This window comes from Mirounga leonina, unplaced genomic scaffold, assembly GCF_011800145.1.
Source record: "Mirounga leonina isolate KUSES-001 unplaced genomic scaffold, KU_Mleo_1.0 Mir_357, whole genome shotgun sequence".
Lineage (NCBI taxonomy): Eukaryota > Metazoa > Chordata > Mammalia > Carnivora > Phocidae > Mirounga > Mirounga leonina.
In genome coordinates this window covers 11,107,146-11,132,654 of record NW_023270702.1, presented here as the reverse complement: position 1 = coordinate 11,132,654, position 25,509 = coordinate 11,107,146, and the positions used below count along the sequence as shown (strand labels likewise).

The following is a 25,509-nucleotide window of genomic DNA, read 5'->3' as shown; positions in this document are numbered from 1 at the left end:
GCGGGGCGTTGGATTACCCGGCTGGGCAAGGAGGCTCGCAGACGATGAAAAGTTTGATTGGCGGTTTGAAAACGCCGGTTGTGGTGGGCGGGCTGAGTATTGGGTCCTGATCTGGTGCGGTCCCAGTTTAATGACGTCACAGTCTTTCGCGGGAGAAATTCGAAAGTGGATTTTATGGACAGGTGAGGTCTGTTGTTTCCCCGGCGTGGGGATGTATAGGCAAAGGGATTTGAGGGAGAGGAGGCGTCGCAATTTAGGGCAGAGGGTTGAAAGACTATTCCGCCAGAAGCGGACCGTTGCTGGTGCTATATGGAACCAGGTTTGGACAGTTACACTCGCTTGCTCCGAATCTCTGTAAAATTGGTGCCTCGTCTTGACCGCTTTCCCCAGCCTCTGCTTTGCAGTTTCCGCATAAGTGTAAGGACCAGAGAAGGTTTTGGTGTTTCCATTTAGGACTGACAGAGGGTCAAGTCTCATTGCCATTTGGTTACACAGAGTCATGGTAATTATTATTTTGGCAAATGTTAGCTTCTCTTGGTTATTTGGACTGAATGGCTTCTTAACAGAATACTGAGTTCGAGATTCTGGAACTTTGAAATCTGTGAACCATTTAGGGATTCTAAAGGTCCTGCTTGTTCCAAAACAAAAAGACCAAAAACATCTTAAAAGGAAGAATGGCTCATGTTTTGTTGAGAACACTGATTTTTATATATGAATGTATAAAGCAGCGTAAGGACGTGTGGGAATATATATGGTTGGGGGGGTATGTGTGCATGTCTGTGGTTATATAACTACCACATCTGAGGTCTCCATACCGCTTTAAAAACTTTGTAAATTAAACTTCCGCCCGTTAGAGGTGGGTGAACACTTGATGTGGCTAGGTGAAGACTTTCAGAAATTTTTTTTATATTTGCACTTCACTTAAATATGTCATTTGTTAGCTAATACCATTTTCCTATTTAATGGTAAAATAGGACTATTGACTCTCCTTCGAATGTAGGAATTTAGACCTCTTCTAAATATTTTTAAATAAAGCTAGCCTTTTTTTTTTAGCTAGTCTTTGTTTTATTATAATCTAATTTACCACTTATGAGGATATGGATCTTCACAATTCCTTTTAAATTGTAAGCCCTGCAAGTAATATCTCTAATTTAGGAAAACAATGGGGAATTTATCTTGCAGTTCCTAAATAGAATATAAGTAATCTTAAATTAGTAAATACTGGATTAGTAATCTGTATGTTGTGATAATATCTACTCTTCAGGATTCTGAGATTGACAAATATTATATATAAGTAACATATATAATACAAAGTAGTCCAAAAATTTGCCTGACATACTAGGTATTCAATAGTCATGTCATATTTGTGAGTATGAGCACCAGAATTTAGATACTTAGTTTTTAAAATTTCTTCTTTTTTTTTTTTTAAGTAAACTTTATGCCCTACATGGGGCTTGAACTCATGACCGGGAGATCAAGAGTTGCATGCTCTACAGACTGAGCCAGCTAGGGACCTCTTGACTACTTAGTTTTGAATTCTGAACCTGCCATTTATTTGTTTTGTGATCTTGAGCAAATTACATACTATTATGTACCTTAGTTTCCTTTTTTGTAAAATAAATGTAAAAAATAGTATCTATACCATAAGGTTGTGAGCATTTAAAGCATGTTAGGTGTCTAGCATAAAATTACACTGAATAAATGATAGCTGTTATTAAAGAGATCTCATATCCATAACTGCCACATGGTAAACACTGTGCCTACACCATGTAGTCTCATACAGATGTAAAATGTCCGACACATTCAGTGTTGGGAGCAAGTTGCTCTCAAAGTAGTAGTGAATGACGTGTTTCTCTGGACCTCTGTTATCTTCTTGGCATTCATTAGGCATTTAGCAATTCCTTTGGGCTTGAGGGGAGGGATATGGGATATGGGAGTTTTATAGCTGGAAGGCAGTGCCTCTGTAGGCCTGTGTCCTGTCCTGGGAACTATGGTATGGGGCAAGTATTCATATCTCATTTGCCTAATCCCTTATCTCTCCTATTTTAGCAGCCAGTGCAGTCTTTGTAAAATCCAAGTCAGATTATGTAATCTTATTCTTAAAACCCTACCGTTCGTACTGCCTTTATAGAATAAAGTTCAAAGAACTCAGCATAGCATAGAAAGCCCTCTGACTCCTATTATTGCTCATTTTCAGTCTTCTCTCTCACTATTCACTATCTTACATTGACCCCTTAATTGTACTGAGTTCCTTGGTCATGCCTTGCTCTGTCTTTCATAGGCCCTTGTATATATTGATTCCTTTTTGGAAATACATTCCTGGCATTTTCTTTCGGTTATAGTTATTTTAGCTTGCAGCTTAGACATTATGTTCTTCAGGAAGCCTTATTTGATGCCATAGACCCAGTTGGGTCCCTTCCTGTGCTTATTTCTGTCATGTTTTATTGTAATTACTGTTTATCAGCCTGTTATACTGGAAAGTCCCTGATTAAAAATAGTATTTGTTTATTTTAGTACTTCAACCTAGCAGTGTCTGGCAAATGCTAAAGGAAGTACTAAATAAATACATGTAATTTATAAATAATATGTATGTGGTATATCTTGTATGTATGAAGGGGGAATTGAATCCAGAATTTCAAATTATAGTTTTATTGAATCATCCTAGGTCTTTTAGCCCTGTGTTCTCAAACTTGAGCATGTACCACTATCACCTGCAGGACATGTTAAAACGAAGTACTGGGTCCAACCTCAGACTTTCTGATTTAAAAGGTCAGGGGCAGGACCCAAGAACTTGAATTTCTAACTAGTTACCAGTTGATGTTGATGCTGTTGGTCCAGGGATCATATCTTTGGGACCACTGCTTTACAAAAAAAAAATTTTTTTTTTGGCATCTCCATTTACTTCTTCAGTTCACCATCAGTAATTTTTGACTTCCAAATTTGCCCACAATAACAATTTTATCCAGTAGCATAGGATAAATACAGTACTCATTGCAGTGATATTGAAAAGATTATTCCTTGCAGAGGAAATTTGTGTATTAGATCCTGGATACTATGATATAAAAGGAAAAATTCAAAACGCAAGGGGGCCATCTTGTGGTGGCCATAGCAATTCAGAAAATGGAAAATAGAAGCTCTTTCCATAAGGAACTCAAATGTTGGGGGAAGAGGGATGGTTTTCTGATACATGTTATGGCATTTGGAAAAAAGCTTAGCACACTACTAATTATTTTATACATTTTATTTAGATTTCTCTTTACTTGGCAAACTCTTTTTCCACCGGGTGGGGTCCCTCTTTTATTTTGTACTTAGTATCAGATAATTTGATTACACCTGGGTTTCCCTTGGTAATCACATAGTCTTAGAACTCTTAGATTCCTCTATCCTGTCAAGAGTTTGTGGGAAACAGTCGTATTTGATATTCTTTTCATCAGGGTTGAATATTCTTTGTCTATTTTTATTTTAGGTTGTATAAATAATTGAATAACCACCATTATTTTCTGGACCTGACTGGTTTATAATTTCAGAAGAAATAATGGAAAGCCAGGAATTTATTGTGAGTCTAACAGTTTTCTCTATTTCCTTTTTTCTTTTTTTTAAATCCTCTATTTTTAAATTTTTTTAAGATTTTATTTTTAAGTAATCTCTATACCCAGTGTAGGACTTGAACTCACAACCCTGAGATCAAGAGTTACATACTCCATTGACTGAGCCAGCCAGGCAGGCTTCCCATTATTTCCTTTTTTATTTCTTCCTTCTACATTTCACAGATATCTTGCTGGGGTTGACACATTTAACAAAAACCAAAAAAAACCCAAAACTAAAGCAGGACACTTAGGTAAATTTGAGTATCAGATAAACAGTAATTTTTTTGGTATAAGTATGTATGTCTCAAATATTGCCCTGTATTTTTTTTTACAGATTTTATTTATTTATTTGACAGAGAGAGAGTGAGAGACACAGCAAGAGAGGGAACACAAGCAGAGGGAGTGGGAGAGGGAGAAACAGGCTTCCCGCCAAGCGGGGAGCCCGATGCGGGGCTTGATCCCAGGACCCTGGGATTATGACCTGAGCCGAAGGCAGACGCCCAACCAACTGAGCCACCCAGGTGCCCTGCCCTGTATTTTTCTGGCAACTTTATCTCTTGCCTACTACTCATGTTAGTTATACAAAATCCTTTGGAACAAACCCTTTGTAAGCTCTTTGTTAGGATCAGGAAATAATTTCTTTTGAAGAATTGCCATGCCTCTTCTATCTAGATCAGTGATTCTTAAACTGTTTGGTTTTAGGATGCTTTTATACTCTTAGAAATTATTGAGGAGCCCAGAGAATTTCTGATAATGGGGCTTATATTTATTGATGTCTTTCAGAAATTTAAAAAATATTTATTAATTCATTTAAAAAACCCATTACATTGAACATAAATTACTTTTTAAAAATGGAAATAGCTGTATTTTCCAAAACAACAACAGGAAAAAACCACATTGAAAAAAGTAGCATTGCTATAGACATTTTTTTGCAAATCCCCTTACCATTTGATTTAATAGACAACTAGATTCTCAGATCTGCCTCTGCATTTAGTCTGAAATTGAATCTTGCAACACTGCACATACATAACCCTGGCAGACCACTATGCATGCCGGAAGAAATGAGAGTGAAAAGACAAATAACATCATGAAAATGGTTTTGACCCCAAGACTCCTGAAAAAGTCTTGGGAACCTCTAGGAATCTGGACTACATTTTGAGCTCAGATGATGACTTCTATATAACCCAACAAATTTTTTCCTTCCCACTGATGACTGAGAAGCTCAAAATGATTTTTGTTGTTCAATTAAGTTTTCACTTTTCTCCTTAGATTTTACCTCTCCTTTCTCCCCTGCCGTGCCTTTTACTACTGAGTTCCTTTTTTAAAAATTTATGTTTTGTTATTTATTTAATGTAAGCTCTATGCCCAACATGGAGCTTGAACTCAAAACCCTGAGATCAGGAGTCACATGCTCTACCAACTGAGTCATCCAGGGACCTTGATATTTTATTGTTATTGTTATGTTATCTTTTATTTTATTAAAAGATATCTAAATATTTTTTTATATAGGAAGGGTATAAGAATATGCAACATTTAATACATGTAAGTAGAAACCATTTCTTTTGTACTTTTGGAAATAAGGTACTGTATACTCATCAAAAGATGAAGAAGTCAAAAGTGTGGCAAGATGGAATTCTGAAGATCACTCATTTAGGAAACAAAGTAAGTACAAGAAAATTGACTATGGCGTCCAAAAGCTAGATTCTTGCCTTTTGATTGAATATTAAGAAGACTCTGTAGATGATAAAATGTTGGATATGTTCCTAAGCTGATATAGTTGTCAGCTTATAAAAGTTGTCAAATGATTGTCACGTTACAGTGATTAATTTGTATGTTTTAAAAGTTCAGTAAATATTATTTAATTTGTTTTGATTTTTAAAATTTGAATTAGGTTTTCTGTAAAACTTTTTATTTTGGCACATTTTTTCTTTACAGGCAATGAGAGTTTAATGATACAAAAAAACTGTATTAAAATATATTTCTAACACCATAATGCTCACAGTGGAATGGTACATACAGAGTTGACACACCATTTTAGGAAAGCTGCCAATGTCTAAAATTATGTATAGAGTTCTTCTATTTTCAGGTTTTCTTTGAATCATTTACTTTGGTTATGATATGATCCTGTCTTTTTTGGGGGGAAGGGGTTTTGTTTTTTTTGTTTTTTTTTTAGATTTTATTTATTTGAGAGAGAGAGAGAGCATGAGCTGGGGGAGGGACAGAGGGAGAGAGAGAAGCAGGCTCCCCGCTGAGCACAGAACCCGACACGGGACTTGATCCCAGGACCCCAAGATCATGACCCGAGCCAAAGTCAGGTGCTTGACCAACTGAGCCACCCAGGCCCTCTGATCCTAACGGTCTTGAGAGAATTATTTACTGGGTGATCTTTCACTTTACTAGATATGCTGATCCTTCTCTATGGTTTCTTTTTTCACCCCAAGTATCTGCATCTGCTGAATTGTAATTTTCTCATACCAGTTCTCATGACCTTATGCAACAGCCTTGGCTCCTCCATTCTTCATAACAACTCTTCGTTTGACTTCTGTGACACCACACTTTCCTGAGGTTGCTTATTGACATCTAAGTATTTTCTGTGGGCTCATTCTCTTCTCAAACATTAAAGTTTTCCTTAGAACTCAGTTGTGTATGTACTTACACAGAAATATATAAAGATATATAAATCTTTCTCTTTAATCTGTCTTTTTTTTAAAAAAAGTTTTTTTTATTTATTTTGAGAGAGTGAGAGAGAGCACGAGGTTGGGGGGTAGAGGGAGAGAGAGAAGCAGGCTCCCAACTGAGCAAGGAGCCCAATGTGGGCCTCCATCCAGGACCCTGGGATCATGACCTGAGCCAAAGGCAGACGCTTAACTGACTGAGCCATCCAGATGCCCGAGTCTCTGTCTATGTATATATATGTATATGGAGAGAGAGAAAAAGAAGTGATTTATTCTAGGGAATTGAATCATGTGATTGTGGAGGCTGTTAAGTGCCAAGATCTGTAGTTGGTAAGATGAAGACTCAACAAAGCCAATTGTATAGTTTCAGTATAAATGATGGGAGGTTTGAGATTCAGGAAGAGCTGGTGTTTCAGTTTGAGTCAAAAGGCAGGAGAGCACTCATGTCCCAGCTCAGAGACAGTCAGGCAGGAGGAGTTTTCTCTTACTCAGTCTTTCTGTTCTCTTCAGTCCTTCCACTGATTGGATAGGGCCCACCCAGTTAGGGAGAGCTCTGTTTGCTTATTGTTTTTATTGAGGTATAACTGACATTTAACATAATACTAGTTTTAAGTATACAGCATAATAATTTGATATTTGTATGCATTGCAAAATGATGATAATAAGTATAGTTACCATCTGTCACCATAGTTAAAATGATTTTTTCCTTTTATTTTTTGTGATGAGGACTTTCAAGATTTACTCTTAGCAACTTTTAAATATGCAATACAGTGTTATTAATTATGGTCATCATAATTAAAAAAATGGTCATTTTTTTTTTTTTTAAAGATTTTATTTATTTATTTGACAGAGAAAGACACAGCGAGAGAGGGAACACAAGCAGGGGGAGTGGGAGAGGGAGAAGCAGGCTTCCTGCAGAGCAGGGAGCCCCATGCGGGGCTCGATCCCATGACCCTGGGATCATGACCTGAGCCGAAGGCAGACGCTTAATGACTGAGCCACCCAGGCGCCCTAATGGTCATTTTTTTTTTAAGATTTTATTTCTTTATTTGACAGAGAGAGAGACAGCGAGAGAGGGAAGACAAGCAAGGGAGTGGGAGAGGGAGAAGCAGGCTTCCTGCTGAGCAGAGAGCCCGATGTGAGGCTCGATCCCAGGACACTGGGATCATGACCCGAGCCAAAGGCAGATGCTTAACGACTGAGCCACCCAGGCGCCCTGCTGTACATTATTTTATAACTAGAGTTTTGAATCTTGACTCCCTTCATCCATTTAGCAACCCCCCTGTTACCCTCCCCCAAATGGATTTTTTTTTTTTAAAGATTTTATTTATTTGACAGAGAGAGAGAGAGAACAAGCAGGGGGAGCAGCACAGGGAGAGGGAGAAGCAGGCTCCCTGCCGAGCAGGGAGCCCGATACAGGGCTCCATCCCAGGACCCTGGGATCATGACCTGAGCCAAAAGCAGACGCTTAACTGATTGAGCCACCCAGTTGCCCCTCCCCCAAATGGATTTTTAAAAAAACTTATATTGTCATGTGCCAGGCATGCTTTTAATGTGTCAAGTTACTTAGTCTACATAACTCCCCTTTTAGAGTACTGTTTTTCTCTGTATTTTACTGAGGTTGAAACTGAGACACAGAGAGATAAAGTAGCTTGTCCCCAGATCTCACAGCTAGAGAGTGGAGGAGTCATATGCGACACTAGGCTTTTTGGCTCCAGAGCCCATATCCTAAGCAGTCTATTGTCTCTCTTAATACTACAAATTTAGGGCACCTGGGTGGCTCAGTCGGTTAAGCGACTGCCTTCGGCTCAGGTCATGATCCTGGAGTCCCGGGATCCGGTCCCGCATCGGGCTCCCTGCTCGGCGGGGAGTCTGCTTCTCCCTCTGACCCTCCCCCCTCTCATGTGCTCTATCTCTCTCATTCTCTCTCTCAAATAAATAAATAAAATCTTTAAAAAAAAAAATACTACAAATTTAAAAGAACAACTTTATTACATTTACAGATCTCCCTGTTTTGTTTTTTTTAATTTATTTGATTTAAATTCAATTAATTAACATATAGTATATTATTAGTTTCAGAGGTAGAGTTCAGTGATTCATCAGTTACATATAACATCCAGTGCTCATTACATCACGTGCCCTCCTTAATGTCCATCACCCAGTTACCCCATCCCCCCCCCCGCCTCCCCTCCAGCAACCCTCAGTTTGTTTCCTATAGTTAAGAGTCTTTTGGGGTGCGTGGATGGCCTAGGATGGCTTAGGATGGCACCTGCCTTCGGCTCAGGTCATGATCCCAGCATCCTGGGATTGAGCCCTGTTTCGGGCTCCTTGCTCAGCAGTCTGCTTCTCAGTCTCCCTCTGCTGTTCACCCTGCTTGTGCTCTCATTTTCTCTGTCAAATAAATGAATACAATCTTAAAAAAAAAAAGTCTCTTATGGTTTGTCTCCCTCTCTGATTTCGTCTTATTTTATTTTTCCCTCCCTTGCCCTTTGATCCTCTGTTTTGTTTCTTAAATTCCACATATGAGTGAAATCATATAATTGTCTTTCTCTGATTGACTTATTCCATATTCTGTTCTTACTCCACATATCTATCATTGTGAAGTTATCAGTAAGACAAGCTTCTCAATGTAAAGGCTACTTATTATTATTAGTGAATTAACAATTAAAACAGAAAATTAAAAGAAAAACTAGTTTTGCTTTAAGCCTTCAAGTTCAATTTACAAATCCTATTAACTTTAGTTTAACTTTCAGTGGGTTTAATGTTCAGTCAACTTAAGTTGCACAAGCTAAATACTTTTTTTTTTAAGATTTTATTTGAGAGCGAGAGCGCAGAGCAAAAGAGAGAGTACAAGTTGGGGGGCAGAGGGAGAGGGAGAAGCAGGATCCCTGCTGATGTGGGCCTCAGTCTCAAGACCCTGGGATCATGACCTGAGCTGAAGGCAGACACTTAACCAACTGTGCCACCCATGTGCCCTACTAGGTATATTTTTTTAATGATTTTATTTTATTATTATTATTTTTGAAAGAGAGAGTGTGTGTGAGCACTAGTGGGCAGAGGGAGAGGGAGAGAGAATCCCAAGTAGGCTCCACACCCAGTGAAGAGCTTGATGCAGGGCCCCATCTCACGACCCTGAGATCATGACTCTGAGATCACAACCCCAGCCGAAACCAAGAGTCAGGCGTTCAACCGATTGAGCCATCCAGTTGCCCCAAACTAGATACTTTTAATAATCCGTCTGTCAACAAACATAAAATTTTAAATATTTTAAATATTTTAAATTTACAAATTTATTTGATTTTTTTTTTTTAAGATTTTTTTTTTTTAAGTAATCTTCACTCACAACATGGGGCTTGAACACACAAACCTGAGATCAAGAGTCAAATGCTCCTACCAAGCCAGCCAGGTGGGGAGCCTGGGTGGCTCAGTTGGTTGAGCAACTGCCTTCAGCTCAGGTCATGATACTGGAGTCCTGGGATCAAGTCCCACATCAGGCTGTCTGCTCAGCGGGGAGTCTGTTTCTCCCTCTGACCCTCCCCCTTCTCGTACTCTCTTTCTCTCTCTCTCTCTCAAATAAATAAATAAAATCTTAAAAAAAAAAAGCCAGCCAGGTACCACCCCACCCCCTCTTTTTAAAGTAATCTTTACATCCAAGGTGGGGCTTGAACTCACAACTCCAAAGTCAAGAGTGGAATGCTGTATTGACTGAGCCAGCCAGCTGCCCCTAAGTTTCTTTCTTTAGCATTTTAGTTGCCCTAACAAACAAAAACCTCCCAATTAAATCCTTCTAGTGTATCTAAGAAATTAAACATAAACAGTTATTCTTAAAATAGAAGTATTCTTTTTTTTTTTTTTTAAAGATTTTATTTATTTTTTTGACAGAGACATAGCGAGAGCAGGAACACAAGCAAGGGGAGTGGGAGAGGGAGAAGCAGGCTTCCCGCCGAGCAGGGAGCCCGATGTGGGACTCGATCCCAGGACCCTGGGATCATGACCTGAGCCGAAGGCTGACGCTTAACGACTGAGCCACCCAGGCGCCCTTAAAATATAAGTATTCTAATGCTGTTTATAAACTTAGTAAAATTAACTTTCAATTAAAAAGTAACCTATCCAAAATGAATTTCTCAGTTACACATTTGGAATCATTAATGTGTAATTTGTCTAATCTGTTAGATGCATGTAAAATGTAAATTGAAGCATTAAAGTACCTTTTCTTTTTGAGAGAGAGAGAGAGGGAGCGGGGTTGGGGAGGAGGGGGCAGAGGGAGAGGGAGAGAGAAAATCTTAAGCAGACTCCATGCCCAGCTTGGAGCCTCATGTGGGGCTCGATCTGATGACCCTGAGATCATGACCTGAGCCAAAATCAAGAGTCGGACACCTAACTGACTGAGCCACCCAGGCGCCCCTATAAGTACCTTTTAAAGTAAAAAATAGGGATGCCTGGGTGGCTCAGTTGGTTAAGCATCTGCCTCCAGCTCCTGTCATGATCCCGGGGTCCTTGGATGGAGTCCTGTGTCCTCGGATCGAGTCCCGTGTCTGGCTCCTTGCTCAGCGTGGAGCCTGCTTCCCCTTCTGCCTGCCACTCTGCCTGCTTGTGTGTGCGCGCGCTCTCTCTCTCTGACAAACAAAATCTTTATTTATTTTTTTGTTTGTTTTAAAGATTTTATTTATTTGACAGAGACACAGCGAGAGAAGGAGCACAAGCAAGGGGAGTGGGAGAGGGAGAAGCAGGCTTCCTGCTGAGCAGGGAGCCTGATGTGGGGCTCAATCCCAGGACTCTGGGATCATGACCTGAGCCAAAGGCAGACACTCTTTTAAAAAATTTTATTATTATTATTTTTATTTGACAGAGAGAGAGGGAACACAAGGAGGAGGAGTCGGAGAGGGAGAAGCAGGCTTCTTGTGGAGCAGGGAGCCCGATGCAGGGCTTGATCCCAGGACCCTGGGATCATGACCTGAGCCAAAGGCAGACGCTTAACACTGAGCCACCCAGTCGCTCCCAAATAAAATCTTAAAAAATAAAGAAAGAAATAAAAGTAAAAAATATTTTTTGAAAATTAAAATAACACAAATTACTTTAAAATCATTAATTGCATAATTACTAAAACCTATTCATGATCTTAGTTCAAAACATTGATATTTTTGGTTTGAATTACTGCCTTATCACTATCCAGTTCTAAATGTTTCAGGAGTTAAAAGGCACTTTCCCATAAGAGCCCCCTGGCTGGCTCAGTCCAAAGAGCATGTGACTCTTGATTTTGGGGTCATGAGTTCGAACCCCACATTGGGTGTAGAGAGTACTTTAGTAAGTAAGTAAGTAAGTAAGTAAATAAATAAATAAATAGTACTTTAAATAAACAAACTAACTAACTTTAAATAAAAATGTTACTGTCCCAAGTAAATTAGAGTTATACCAGTGAACTGAAGTTACAAATTAGATTCCGGCCTGAGAGTTGAGACCTAGGGTTATAATCACTGTAACCTTACCAGCATCATAAAGGGACATGTTGAACCTTGTGTTTAGTTGGAGTAACAATGGGATCTCCAAGTCCATGCCCTTTAGGAAGGGTCTCATAGTTGATATCTTTTTTTTTTTTTTTTTAAAGATCCTACCCATTTATTTGACAGAGAGAGAGACAGCGAGAGAGGGAACACAAGCAGGGGGAGTGGGAGAGGGAGAAGCAGGCTTCCCACCGAGCAGGGAGCCCGACGCGGGGCTCGATCCCAGGACTCTGGGATCATGACCTGAGCTGAAGGCAGACGCCCAACGACTGAGCCACCCAGGCGCCCCCTCATAGTTGATATCTTGGGTTTAAGTCATATCATCTATTTCTTTTGATTTGAGTAGATGAATGTCTATGCCTATCTTCATTCATATTTTTTAATAATTTGTCTTAAACTAATCCATTCACTGTTGATGATATTCTGTGTAATTTTTTATTTTTATTTTTAATCTTATTTATTATTTTTTAAAGATTTTTATTTATTTATTTGACAGAGAGAGACACAGTGAGAGAGGGAACACAAGCAGGGGGAGTGGAAGAGGGAGAAGCAGGTTTCCTGCAGAGCAGGGAGACCAATGTGGGGCTCGATCCCAGGACCCTGGGATCATGACCTGAGCCGAAGGCAGACGCTTGACGCCTGAGCCACCCAGGTGCCCCTATGTAATTTTTTATTTTTTATTTTTTTTTTAGAGATTTTATTTATTTATTTGAGAGAGAGAGAATGAGAGAGAGCACATGAGAGGGGGGAGGGTCAGAGGGAGAAGCAGACTCCCTGCCGAGCAGGGAGCCCGATGCGGGACTCGATCCCGGGACTCCAGGATCATGACCTGAGCTGAAGGCAATCGCTTAACCAACTGAGCCACCCAGGCGCCCCCCTATGTAATTTTTTAAAAAATATTTTTCCTATTTGGTTGGGCTAAGTCTTCAAAGTCTTACAGATTTTGTCTTATATTAAAAAGGCATCTGGTTAGATTCTGCATATCCTTCATGTCTTTGGGTACAAAATCGTAATATTGGGTTACGCTAGTGGTGTAATCCAATTTTATCTTCAGCGTATAGCATGTATTTTTTTTTAATATATATATTTTTAAAGATTTTATTTATTTATTCATGAGAGACAGAGAGAGAAGCAGAGGGAGAAGCAGGCTCCCAAGGAGCAGGGAGCCCGATGCGGGACTCGATCCCAGGACTCTGGGATCATGACCTGAGCCGAAGGCAGACGCTTAACCATCTGAGCCACCCAGGCGCCCCTAGCATGTATTTGAATGTCTATTTTATCCCTTACATTGATAAGTCATAGGAAAACAAGATAAATTCAAGTTAGTTCCAGGGATTTTCTGTGATCAGGAAAGTTAGTAATCTCTCTGTATACTAAGTAACACCCTTGTTCTCAAATCCAAGCCACTGCTTACACCATTTCTCTTGCTAGTATTATCTTTACCTATCCAAATTCTTACTGTCAGGGTTACTTATTTTCATTAATTGAGTCATTTAATAAACATGTTGCTGGTAGGCAGTGGGACAATTTAAATAAGACATATAAAGGCTATGTGGAAGACCAGTTAATGTCACATAGACCTTAGTTTGAATCCTGGCTCTTCACTTACTAGATGTATAATCTTGGCAAGTTATTTAGCTTTTCAAGGCCTACAGTCCCTTTAATACAGTTGTCTTGAGGATTAAATGAGAAAATGTATAAACCTCTTAAAGTACCTGGCACATTGTAAGAATGCAATAAATGGTAACTTAATAGTTTCTGTCTTTAAGCAGCTTTTATCTAAGAACATAAGGATTATAATATGTATAGAGATATGCTTAAGGTTCTGTGGGAGTGATATCAGTCTGATTCTGGTTCAGAGAAGTCTTTCCAGATAAAGAGTATTTTTTGAATATTTGTTTTCGTAAACAATTGATAGGTTGGAGGGAGGGGAGCTAAAGATGGTGTCATAGCTATAACAACATAGAGGATGAAACTATTAAAAATTTGGGTAACTATAAGCAGTTAAATATGCCTGGAATGAAGGGCTCATATTGGGAAATTGTAGAATATATGGCTTGAAGAGGTAGTCAGGAGTCCTATCACAGAGGACATTGTATACTCAGCTTTAGGAGCCAGTGAAGAATTATGAGCAGAAGAGTGACATAATCATATTTCTTTTTTATATCATTCTGGCAACAATGTATAACATAACATTTAAGCTGTGTAGGATGAAAGATTGAATTTAAGAAGACTGTAGGCTAAAGAATAATGTAGACAAAAAGTGGTGGAGGTCTGACCAAGCAGGCATTAGCAATGACAATGGAGAGAAAGGATGATTAGAGAGAAATTGTGAAATTATTATAGAACCTTAAGGTCTTGGACATGGAAGGTGAGAAAAATCCATAATGACTTTCAGGTTTTTGTATTGTGATAGGATACACTGAGGTACTGAGATAGGATATCTCAAAAAGAAAAAGCGTAAGTTTAGGAGAAAAAATTAAAAAATTTTTTAAAGATTTATTTATTATATATACATATATAGAGAGAGTGCACGCACTCATGCAAGCAGGAAGAGGGGCAGAGGGAGAGAGAACATCTCAGGCAGACCTTGCACTGAGTGCAGAGTCCGACTTGGAACCTGATCGCACGACCCTGAGATCATGACCTGAGCCGATATCAAGTGTCAGATGCCTAGCCGAATGAGCCACTCAGGCACCCCAAAATTAAGATTTTGAGTTCCATTTTGAACTTAATGAATTTGCAGTGTCATAGGAACATTTAAATAATTGGCTATAGAGACCTGCAACTCAGGAAAGTTCTCGGCTACTAATACTGATTGGGAGTACGTGGCATTTAGATGATATTTGAAGCTTCTGGAGTGGATTCATACATTTCTTTCTTTTTTTCTTTTTCTTTGAAGATTTTATTTATTTGAGAGAGAGAGCACACACGCAACACAGGGAGAGAGGAGGAGGGCAAAGCAGAACTCCTGCTGAGTAGGGAGCCCAATGTGGGGCTCCATCCCAGGACCTGGAATCATGACCTGAGCTGAATGCAGATGCCCAACCAACTGAGCCACCCAGGCTCCCCTACATTTATTTCTTTAACAGATGTTTTTTGAGCACCTGTTATGAGTTACACACTGTTCTTGAGGATGCAGAGGGAACAAAACACATGAACCCCTGACTTCATGGAAACAACATGGAGGAGACAGACCAGTAAACTAAATGAATGTTTGTCTAGTGGGTTAGGCAGACAACAAGGAGTAGAGTGAGCAAGGATGAGAATGGAGATCAAGGGGATTATGTAGGCCTTATTGGTCATTGTAAGAACTTTTGCTCTTATTCTTTGTCTCAGTAGATTTGCCTCAATAGATTTGCCTATTCTGGACCTTTCACATGAATGGAATGGTACAATAGGTAGTCTTTCATTGAATGACTTCTTTCATTTAGCATGTTTTCAAGTTTCATCCATGTTGAAGCATGTTTCAATACTTTATTCTTTTTATTGCTCAGTAATAGTCTATTGTGTGGATATATCACATTTTTTTAATCTATTCTTCAACTGATACAGATTTGAGTTGTTTCCACTTTTTGGCTGCTATTTTTTTTTTTTTAAAGATTTTATTTATTTATTTGACAGAGAAAGACACAGCGAGAGAGGGAACACAAGCAGGGGGAGTGGGAGAGGGAGAAGCAGGCTTTCCCACTGAGCAGGGAGCCCGATGTGGGGCTCGATCCCAGGACCCTGGGATCATGACCTGAGCCGAAGGCAGACGCTTAATGACTGAGCCACCCAGGCAACCCTTGGCTGCCATTTTTGCTGCTATGAACATTTGTGTGCAAGTTTTTGTGAAGACATATGTTTTCATTGCTCTGTATATGTACAGAGTGGAGTGGAATTGCTGGATCTCATGGCATCTCTGTTTTTAACCTTTTAAGAATGCCAAACTGTTCTCCAAAGTGATGGAAACAGTAACATTTAAAGGGCTAGTGGAGAAAGTGCTATAAAAAATGGCTAAAGACAGGGCGCCTGGGTGGCTCAGTTGGTTAAGCGACTGCCTTCGGCTCAGGTCATGATCCTGGAGTCCCTGGATCGAGTCTCGCATCGGGCTCCCTCCTTGGCAGGGAGTCTGCTTCTCCCTCTGACCCTCCCACCTCTCATGTACTCCCTCTCTCTCATTCTCTCTCAAATAAAAATAAATAAAATCTTTAAAAAAAAAAATGGCTAAAGACATAAGGAGAAAGCCAGAAAATTATAATTACCTTAACTTCCTTTTTCTCCCTTATTGCTTCCATTCAACAAGTTTTATTCCTTATACCCCATATAAGTCTTTTTTCCCAATGCTGATGACTTATTTCAAGCACTGATCATCTCCCCAATCCTCCATGTCACATCCTTTTTTTTTTTTTTTTAAGATTTTATTTATTTGAGAGAGAGAGCACAGAAGGAGAAGCAGACTCCCTGTTGAGCAGAGAGCCCAGCTTGGGGCTCAATCCCAGGACCCTGGAATCATGACCTGAGCCCAAGGCAGATGCTTAACCAACTGAGCCACTCAGGCACCCCTGTTTACTCATCTTGCCTCCTGTTTTGCCCTCTAATGCATTCCAATTCTGTTTTCTTCCCATTTCCATTCCAGGATCCTCCTGGCAGAGATTAAGTTCATGAATTTCTTAGGCATATACCTTTGCTGTCTTGCACAGATTGAATAGTTGCTTAGGAAACATTTGAAATAGATGTACTTTCTAATCCAAAACAAATTGGGTAATTCTTTCATTATAGGATTTATTCATACAACCATTTTTGATTTGCTATTGAAAATGTTTAAGAAAAGCAGAATTTGTTTCTTTTTAACATTTATTTTGTTTTAATATAGGCAATTTTATATGATGACAAAGGAGAATGTTTGGAGAGTATATTTCTGAAGTGCTTGGAGGTATTTTAATGTTTCTATCCTATTTTTAAGTTACTTAAATCTCTATTTTTAAGTTACTTAAATCTCTGTATTTAAGTTAAAAAAATTTCTATATGAATTTTGTTAAAGAGTATAGACATGGTATTAATAGCATTAATTATAGTTAATACTTCTTCAACATTTATTATTAGCCACACCCTTGCTAAAAACTTTTAGATATTTCATTTAATCTTTACACAACGCTGTGATTTTTTTTTTAGAATAGGAGTGCAGTACAGAAAGGTTCAGTAACTTGCCCATGTTCATAGAATTACAGTGGTAGGGCTGGGATCTGACCCCAGAAATTGACTCTAACTTAATTGTATTACATGGTCTTGATAGGCTGAGAACTATAGTGGGAAATATTTTGGGAAATTATTCCTATATATAATATTTTCTCAAATATTCTCTGTTTTCCCCTTTTGGAGAAAGAAAGGGAACTAAAGGCATATTTTAGTGTAAAGAATAAGGATATTAAAGTTTGGTCATTCTGGGTTCATTTCCCACTTTAAAATGCTTCCTAGCTAGCCTAGCCTCTCTGTGTCTAAATTCTGTACTGTAAAACAGACCATAAGACAGACTTTATTATGTTGGTGTAAAAATTAGAAATAATTTATGTAAAGTGCAGTTTAGTATGGTGATTCTAAAAGTGTTAAAATGCATATTCTTGGGGCGTCTGGGTGGCTCAGTCGTTAAGCGTCTGCCTTCGGCTCAGGTCATGATCCCAGGGTCCTGGGATCGAGCCCCGCATCGGGCTCCCCACTCAGCAGGAAGCCTGCTTCTCCCTCTCCCACTCCCCCTGCTTGTGTTCCCTCTCTCGCTGTCTCTCTCTCTGTCAAATAAATAAAATCTTAAAAAAAAAAATGCATATTCTTATTATCATTGTGTTGATTTTGGCCATGGTGTTAAATTTTTTTTTTTTTTTAAGATTTTATTTATTTGACAGAGAGAGAGACAGCGAGAGAGGGAACACAAGCAGGGGGAGTGGGAGAGGGAGAAGCAGGCTTCCTGCTGAGTGGGGAGCCCGATGCGGGGCTCGATCCCAGGACCCTGGGATCATGACCTGAGCCGAAGGCAGACGCTTAACGACTGAGCCACCCAGGCTCTCCAGCCATGGTGTTAAATAGCATTAATAATGGTTGTGGTATTTTTGTATTTATCAAAAGGGTCTATGAAAAGCACTATCTTAGTAGATGCTTAATTGGGCATAACTACTGTTGTTATTATTTCATCTTAAATCATTTCATTAGGAAAGACTAAGCATATTGTCTGTGATAATACACAGATTTTGTATATCACCAACTAGGTTGATGATCTTATTTATTTTTAATTTTTTAATTTTTTTATTATTATTATTTTTTAAGATTTTATTTATTTATTTTGACAGAGAGAGAGTTAGTGAGAGCAGGAACAGAAGCAGAGGGAGTGGGACAGGGAGAAGCAGGTTTCCCGCTGAGCAGGGAGCCCGATGTGGGGCTTGATCCCAGGACCCTGGGATCATGACCTGAGCCAAAGGCAGATGCTTAACGGCTGAGCCACCCAGGCTCCCCGATCTTATTTTTTTTTTTAAGATTTTATTTATTTATTTGACAGAGAGAGAGAGTACAAGCAGGGGGAGCTGCAGGCAGAGGAAAAGGGAGAAGCAGACTCCCCGCTGAGCAGAGAGCCTAATGCAGGGCTCGATCCCAGGACCCTGGGATCATGACCTGAGCCAAAGGCAGACACTCTTTTAAAAAATTTTATTATTATTATTTTTATTTGACAGAGAGAGAGGGAACACGAGGAGGGGGAGTCGGAGAGGGAGAAGCAGGCTTCTTGCGGAGCAGGGAGCCCGATGCAGGGCTTGATCCCAGGACCCTGGGATCATGACCTGAGCCAAAGGCAGACGCTTAACGACTGAGCCACCCAGGCGCCCTGATACCTCTAATTTTAAAAATTACATTTAGTTGTATGGGTTCTTAGTGAACTCCTTGAGAAGGGGCATATTTGTCTTGCTTGTCTTTGTACCTCCTGCATGCAACAAAGGGTCTCATATATGTGTTATTGAATAAACAAATTAATGAAAAATTTTTGCTATATTATTATCCTTTTTTGTGCTTATTTGACAACTAGTCTATAATAATAAATGAAGATTTAGGTATTGATTCATACATTTAACAATTATTATCTATTGTGTCTTGCTAGTGCTAATGACCTATTGGAACACATAATTAAATAATTAGATGTATATGATTTTAAATTTATTTTTTAAAATTTATTTGTTTTTTAAAATTTATTCTTTAAAATTTAGGTGAAGCCTGGAGATGACTTAGAAAGTGATCGATACTTAATCACAGTTGAGGAGGTTAAAGTTGCTGGGAGCATAGCTATTAAACAGGATGTCATTAAAGAAGCACCGGAGTTAAATCCAAGGAGATTTATATCCTCTGGCCGGTCCCTTGGATGTCAGCCTGCTGGTTTAAAAAGGAAGTTTACTGTAAGTTTCTCTGTTGAAAATAATAAATCAATATGTATTTATAATATTGTTTCAAGAAGTAGTGAATTTGAAACTATTGCACTCTATCATTAAAATGGTACTTCATAATATATGTTTAGGTGGAGAGGAAGTAAACCCTAACTAGAAAAATCTTAATACAAATGAGTGTTTACATTTTAATCTTGTAAATTTTATATCTTTATTACTTTACCTTACAAAACAGACACACTCCTTTTTCTTTTTTTTTTAGCCAGTTCATATCAAAGTTTCTTTATAGATAATGGAACAGCTAATAATTGTTTTAATATTTTTAGGGTTTTCGAGGACCACGTCAAGTGCCAAAGAAAATGATTATTACAGAAAATGGTGAATCAGCTGCATCACTTGAGGCTAAGAAACCTGGTCCTATTTTTCTCTCTCCCTTCTACAGCACACCTCCTTTGTTTTCTACTGCTGGTAAGAAAGATATAAATAATATGCCAACAGACCCTGAGAAGAGTATCACTTACAAGAACAGAGAGACAAATGGCTTACATTTTTCTTCTATTGTCTCTACTCCATCCTTCAAGAATAACCCAGAAATGCTATGTGAAGAAAATTATTTTTGCTCTCCTGTCTATTCTGTAAATAAGCATTCAGATTCTGTACTGACCAATGAGACTATAAAAAAAGATGGTTTGACATCTCACTGTTTAGCAGTTTCACAAAACATCAGAAGCAAAGCACAGATATTAGCTCTTCTGAAGTCCAAATCAACTGGTGTGTGTAAAGAACTAAATTCTGGGATTACAGAACATCTCCCTCAGATACAACTACAAGGAAATGAAAACACTCCTACTAAACCAAAGTGCATAACTGAACAAGAAGAGTGTGCTGAGGTGAAGAAGAGTACAGAGAGTTTACACCACCAGCATCAATCCGAAAATATCATGAGAAATAAAAGCCGATGGGCCATGTATTTATCCTCACAGAGTTCACCTGTACATTCTTCTACTGAAGATGGAAATAATATAGAAAGGAAACCCAAGGTCCAGGGAGATAATACAAATTTAAATTTGAAAGACCTTTTGGTACAAGAAAGGAAACAGTTCTTTGAAACATGTGCTGAAAAGGGTAAAAAGTATAATGAAGACAAGCCAGTAGATGATAATGATCAATCTTTGGATCAGGAAGTAAAATTAGAAATTCCCTCATTCTGTAAAAGCAACAGCTTACCAGTTACCTGTAGTAGTGTGGAATGTGATGGCTTATTATCAGAATCTGACATTCAAAAAAATAATAAAATATCTGTTAGACAGAATGACCAGATGTGTCTAAAAGGATCAATTCTCATTAGAGAAAATGCTCAGGAGATAAATCTATGTGGAACACCAGAAAAAAAATATAAACAGCCGACGTCAGTCCTGCCAGAATCTGAACATCTGCGAACGGAGTCTTCTATAAGCAACAATTCTAGGCTCTCTGATGACTTTACCAACATGCTTTTTAAAAGTAATACTGATAATGGAAGTCTTAATAGTATTCCTGAACCTATGAGTAATGTAACACAGCCACTTGTGGAGGTGACTTTTAATCTGAACAATTTTGAAACCAGCGACACTGAGGAGGAATCACAGGAAGACAACAAAATTTCCCAGGATTCAGGGGGTTGGGTAAAAGAAGCTTTGGTTAATGACAGCAGTTCAGGTGTTCAGAAGAGATGTGAAGATATAAGCTGTAAGAAAGTTGGCAGTGAACATTTGTCTCTTTTAACATCTATCAGGGATAAGCCTACAGAGACATTTCCTATTAAAGAGACTCTGCTATCACAATTTTGTGATAAAGCTTGTGTAGGTGTTGACACAGGACCTTGGAAAGCTGGAAACATTAGAAAAGAAATAGAAGTGTGTAGTGACACATTAAGCAGTTTTGACTCATCTTTAGAGGGAACTGATAATGTATTTATAGATAATAATGAAAATGCTAATAAATCTATTCAAAAAGTCAGAATTAACTATGATATTGCTTCACTACAGAATAAATCTAAAGGTATAAGCTTGAATTTACATACTCCTTTTGTAAACATAGCCACTAATCAGACTGCTGAAAATAGCCTATTCTCAGAACAGACTGAGCCTCAGACTTTTATTATGGGAAGTAACTTAGACAAAAATGATGAACAGGTTTTACTGTCAACTTCAAGCAGCAACATCAGTATCCAAGAATTAAATGTTAATCATAATCACTCTGAGGAATGTATTGCTCTTGATAAATCAAATATCCAAGTCTCCAATTCTTTGTACCCTCTGGAAAAAAAGCATCCTATTTCCAAAGACACAGAAGCATATATTCCTGAATCTGAAGATTTGCGAAGCATTAGAAGTTTAGACCATGACCATATTGAAGTAGAAACTAATGGAGAAAGCAAACAATATTGGAATAGTCCTAGAAATCCTTTGGAACTCTCTGGATTAGTAAATAACATTTCCCTTTTAAAGTCATTGTCTGAACACAGTACGGCTTTAGAAGGCTTGGAAGTATTGAAAAAGAAATATGCTACCTTTAAACAACAAGGAACTCTGTGGACTTATGAGCCAGATAGCAATCCTGAAGGTTAGATTGGCATGTTTGTTTTGGATTGTTCTCTGTATAGCTCAGAGGTTGAAAAGTATTTGCTTTGGAGGCTACATTAAAGAATTACATAGTAATTTTTTTTTTTTTTTTTTTGAGAGGGTGCGCCTGTGAGCTGGGGGAGGGGCAGAAGGAGAAGGAGAGAGAGAATCTTAAGCAGGCTCCATGCCCAGCACAGAGCGTGATGCAGGACTTGATCTCATGACCCCAATATCATGACTTGAACCAAAACCAAGAGTCAGATGTTTAGCCGACTGAGCCACCCAGGCACCTCAGAATTACATAGTATTTAAATAGGTAATATGTGTACTTGGTAAAATCAATTCCAATAGAGGATAATATAGTGAAAAGTCACTTTTCTAGTACAGTCCTTCAGTCCACTCCTCAGAATTAGCCACAGTTTCCTTCCAGGGTATCCTTCTGGAAATATTTTGTGCATATATAAGCATATACAGGCACATATGTATGTGAATATCCATTCCTATCATACATTTCTGGACATGTGTTAGAAGATACTTTTTTAAAAAATCATGAGTTCATATTGATATCTCTAATTCCAATTCTTAACCACTGGGTTCTTTCTGTCTTTCCTCAATTTCATGATTATATTACTTTACTACCAAAATGAGAAAGGTCCCTGGTTCCCAACAACATTAGTATTTTACTTTCTCAATTCTACAATACATATCAAATGGCTTCCTAATTGTTACACTGGTATCACTACTAGCAAAAAACCTTTACAAATTTGTAAAGTTCACAAATCCATTTTTTTTTTTTTAAGATTTTATTTATTTGAGCAAGAGTGAGAAAGCACAAGCGGTGGGGAGGGGCCCAGTAAGAAGCAGACTCCCCACTGAGCAGGGAGCCCAACCCGGGGCTCCGTCCCAGGATCCCGAGATCATGACCTGAGCTGAAGGCCGATGCCTAACCGACTGAGCCACCCAGGCACCCCTTCTTTGGTTTGTTTTTGCAACGTATCCTACTGAAAATACATAGAGTATTATGTTCAAAAGTTACTTGGGTGGGGCATCTGGGTGGCTCAGTTCTTTGAGTGTCTGACTCTTGGTTTCAGTTCAGATCATGATCTCAGGGTTGTGGAATTGAGCCCCACATCCACTTCTGTGCTCGGTGGGGAGTCTGCTTGAGATTTCCTCTCTCTGCTCTTCCCCTGCTCAGGTGTGCGTACACAGGTGCTCTTTCTCTCTCAAATATTTTTAAAAAGTTACTTGGGTTATTTTCTTCAGTGTGATTATGTTATAATTTGATGTAAATATAGTTATATTCACTGTTTATATTCGGTATGAGGACTTTTTTGCCCATCCTTGATTTATTTTTATTTCCGATTATGTAAAATATTAACCTAGTTCAGGAATCAAAGCTGTATAAAAACATAAACTCAGATGCCTTCCTTATGCCTTTCATCCTTTTCTTACCTATCTGCTAGACATAGCCAATATGTCATACCTATGTTTCTTTTTGCAAAAATAAATACCTCCATAATTTACGTTTTTGTTCCCTTCCTATTCAACAAGAGATAGTATACTCTATATATTCTTCATCACCTTTTTTTCACTTCGTATATCCTGGAGTTTGCTTCATGTCAATTCATAGGACACATCCTAATTTTGTTTACATCTGTGTAATATTCCACTGTGTGGATGAACCATCATTTATGCAACCTGTCTCCAATACTTTGCTATTACAAATAATGTAATATTAAGTAGCCGTATATATGTATATATATGTGTGTGCATGTTTGCATATTGTTTGAGGTGTGTCTTCAGGACAAATTCCTGCCAGTAGGGTTCCTAGGTAAATGTGTGACTTTATTAGATATTTCAAAATTCCCTCCATTTCTTATCCCCACCAGTAATGTATGAGAGTGCTTTTTTCTCCACAGTCTTGCCAATAGAGTGTGTTCCCAAGCTTTGGAATTTTTGCTAATCTGATAAATGAGAAATGGCATTTCAGTGTATTTAAATTTGTATTTCTCTTACTACAAGTGAAATTTAACATCTTTTCATATGTTTAAGCAGCATTTGTACATCTTTTTTCATGAACTGTCCTCCCCTTTTGTCCAGATGTTTAATGGCTGTCAGTCTTTTTATTCTCATTGATTTTTAAGAGGTTATTTATTTATTTATTTATTTATTAAAGATTTTATTTATTTATTTGACAGAGAGACACAGCGAGAGAGGAAACACAAGCAGGGGGAGTGGGAGAGGGAGAAGCAGGCCTGCGGAGCAGGGAGCCCTATGCGGGGCTCGATCCCAGGACTCCGGGATCATGACCTGAGCTGAGGGCAGACGCTTAACAACTGAGCCACCCAGGCACCCCGAGGTTTTTTTTTTCATATATTAGGTATACTAACCCTTTACTGGTGATGTGTGTTGCAGATATTCTCTTTCATATGTCATTGGTCTTTTGACTTTGCTTATGGTATGTTGCCAGTAGCATTTTTTAAAAAAGAAAACCAATGTAGGACATATTAATAAATATAAATATTAGGTTCATATAATTGTGAATGAACAGGGTACTTTAGGATACTCGAAAGTTAAAATTGAATTCTTATTTAAATACCTCAAGGGATTCCTGAGAAAGATAAGAATAAATTATTGTACCTCCTGAAATATTTGTTTAAAATGTAGTTAAGTTTGATGGCAATTGATAGTTTATTTTCTAAATAAAAAGGAAAAAAATTTTCATGAAAAATAAGTAGGGGCAGATATAATTATGTAATATATAAGGATATAAATTCCTATATGAAGATACAGGAATTATAGAATTTAGTTTTAAGAAATCTTTTTTCTTCGGCGCGCCTGGGTGGCTCAGTTGTTAAGCGTCTGCTTTTGGCTCAGGTCATGGTCCTGGGGTCCTGGGATCGAGCCCAGCATCGGGCTCCCTGCTCAGCGGGGAGCCTGCTTCTCCCTCTCCTACACCCCCTGCTTGTGTTCCCTCTCTCGCTGTCTCTCCCTCTCTGTCAAATAAATAAATAAAATCTTTAAAAAAAAAAAAGAAATCTTTTTTCTCATCAAGTTGGAAAGAGGATTACAGTTGATTCTCATTATTTGTGGTAGTTATGTTCTATTGAATCAACACAAACACTGAATTAGTGAAAAATGAGTCATTGCTTTTAGGGGTAGTTTCCTTCAAACCTCTGGTCAGAGCATTTTTATCAATTGATCAAAATCTTGTTTTTATGAGTGTTTCTATTCAAAGATATTAATTAATGTTGATCTGTTAACATTGAATTCATGGTGAACTGCGCTATGAGTAATTCCTGAAAAAAACTTCTTTTAACACACGTTTTCTCTGTAAAGGACATCAGAGCCTTCTTGCACTTAGGAACACTAGACAGTATGCGTAGGGAATATTGTAAATAGCAAAGTCCCCTACAAAAAGCCCCAAAGTGTAAAAAAGCTACTAAAATAAGACCACAAAAAGGGCACTTGTTTATAGTGTAAGAGCTCAAGGAGGCAGTGTCACCTTGTTCTACCTCAGCTGGGAATGTATGTCAGGCAGCTCAGTTTTTGTAGCTCTGCATGTCTACAAATGACCTCAAAAAAACAGGGTACTGATTTGGGGGTTCCAAATAAATTTTAGTGAGTAGGTAGGTTCTGTGAGTAATGAGGATTGACTATTTGTTTTCTGATATATTTCTCTAAAAAGAAATAAGTTGGTTTTCTTGAGACAATCTGAGAAACTTGAATCTATTTATTGGAAT

The 25,509-nt window shown here is 38.4% G+C and overlaps 1 protein-coding gene across 1 annotated transcript in view; it reads left to right on the top strand.

The window, feature by feature from the left end:
• The first annotated feature begins 10 nt into the window (after positions 1–10).
• ZGRF1 (zinc finger GRF-type containing 1) overlaps positions 11–25,509 on the top strand; it is a 101,136-nt gene continuing 75,637 nt past the window's right edge. The window contains exons 1-6 of the mRNA XM_035030297.1: positions 11–182; positions 3,467–3,556; positions 5,169–5,249; positions 16,622–16,681; positions 18,990–19,175; positions 19,490–21,767. Of these exons, the coding sequence (XP_034886188.1) occupies positions 3,536–3,556; positions 5,169–5,249; positions 16,622–16,681; positions 18,990–19,175; positions 19,490–21,767 (2,626 nt within the window). The 5' untranslated portion in view covers positions 11–182; positions 3,467–3,535. The remainder of the gene's footprint in view (positions 183–3,466; positions 3,557–5,168; positions 5,250–16,621; positions 16,682–18,989; positions 19,176–19,489; positions 21,768–25,509) is intronic.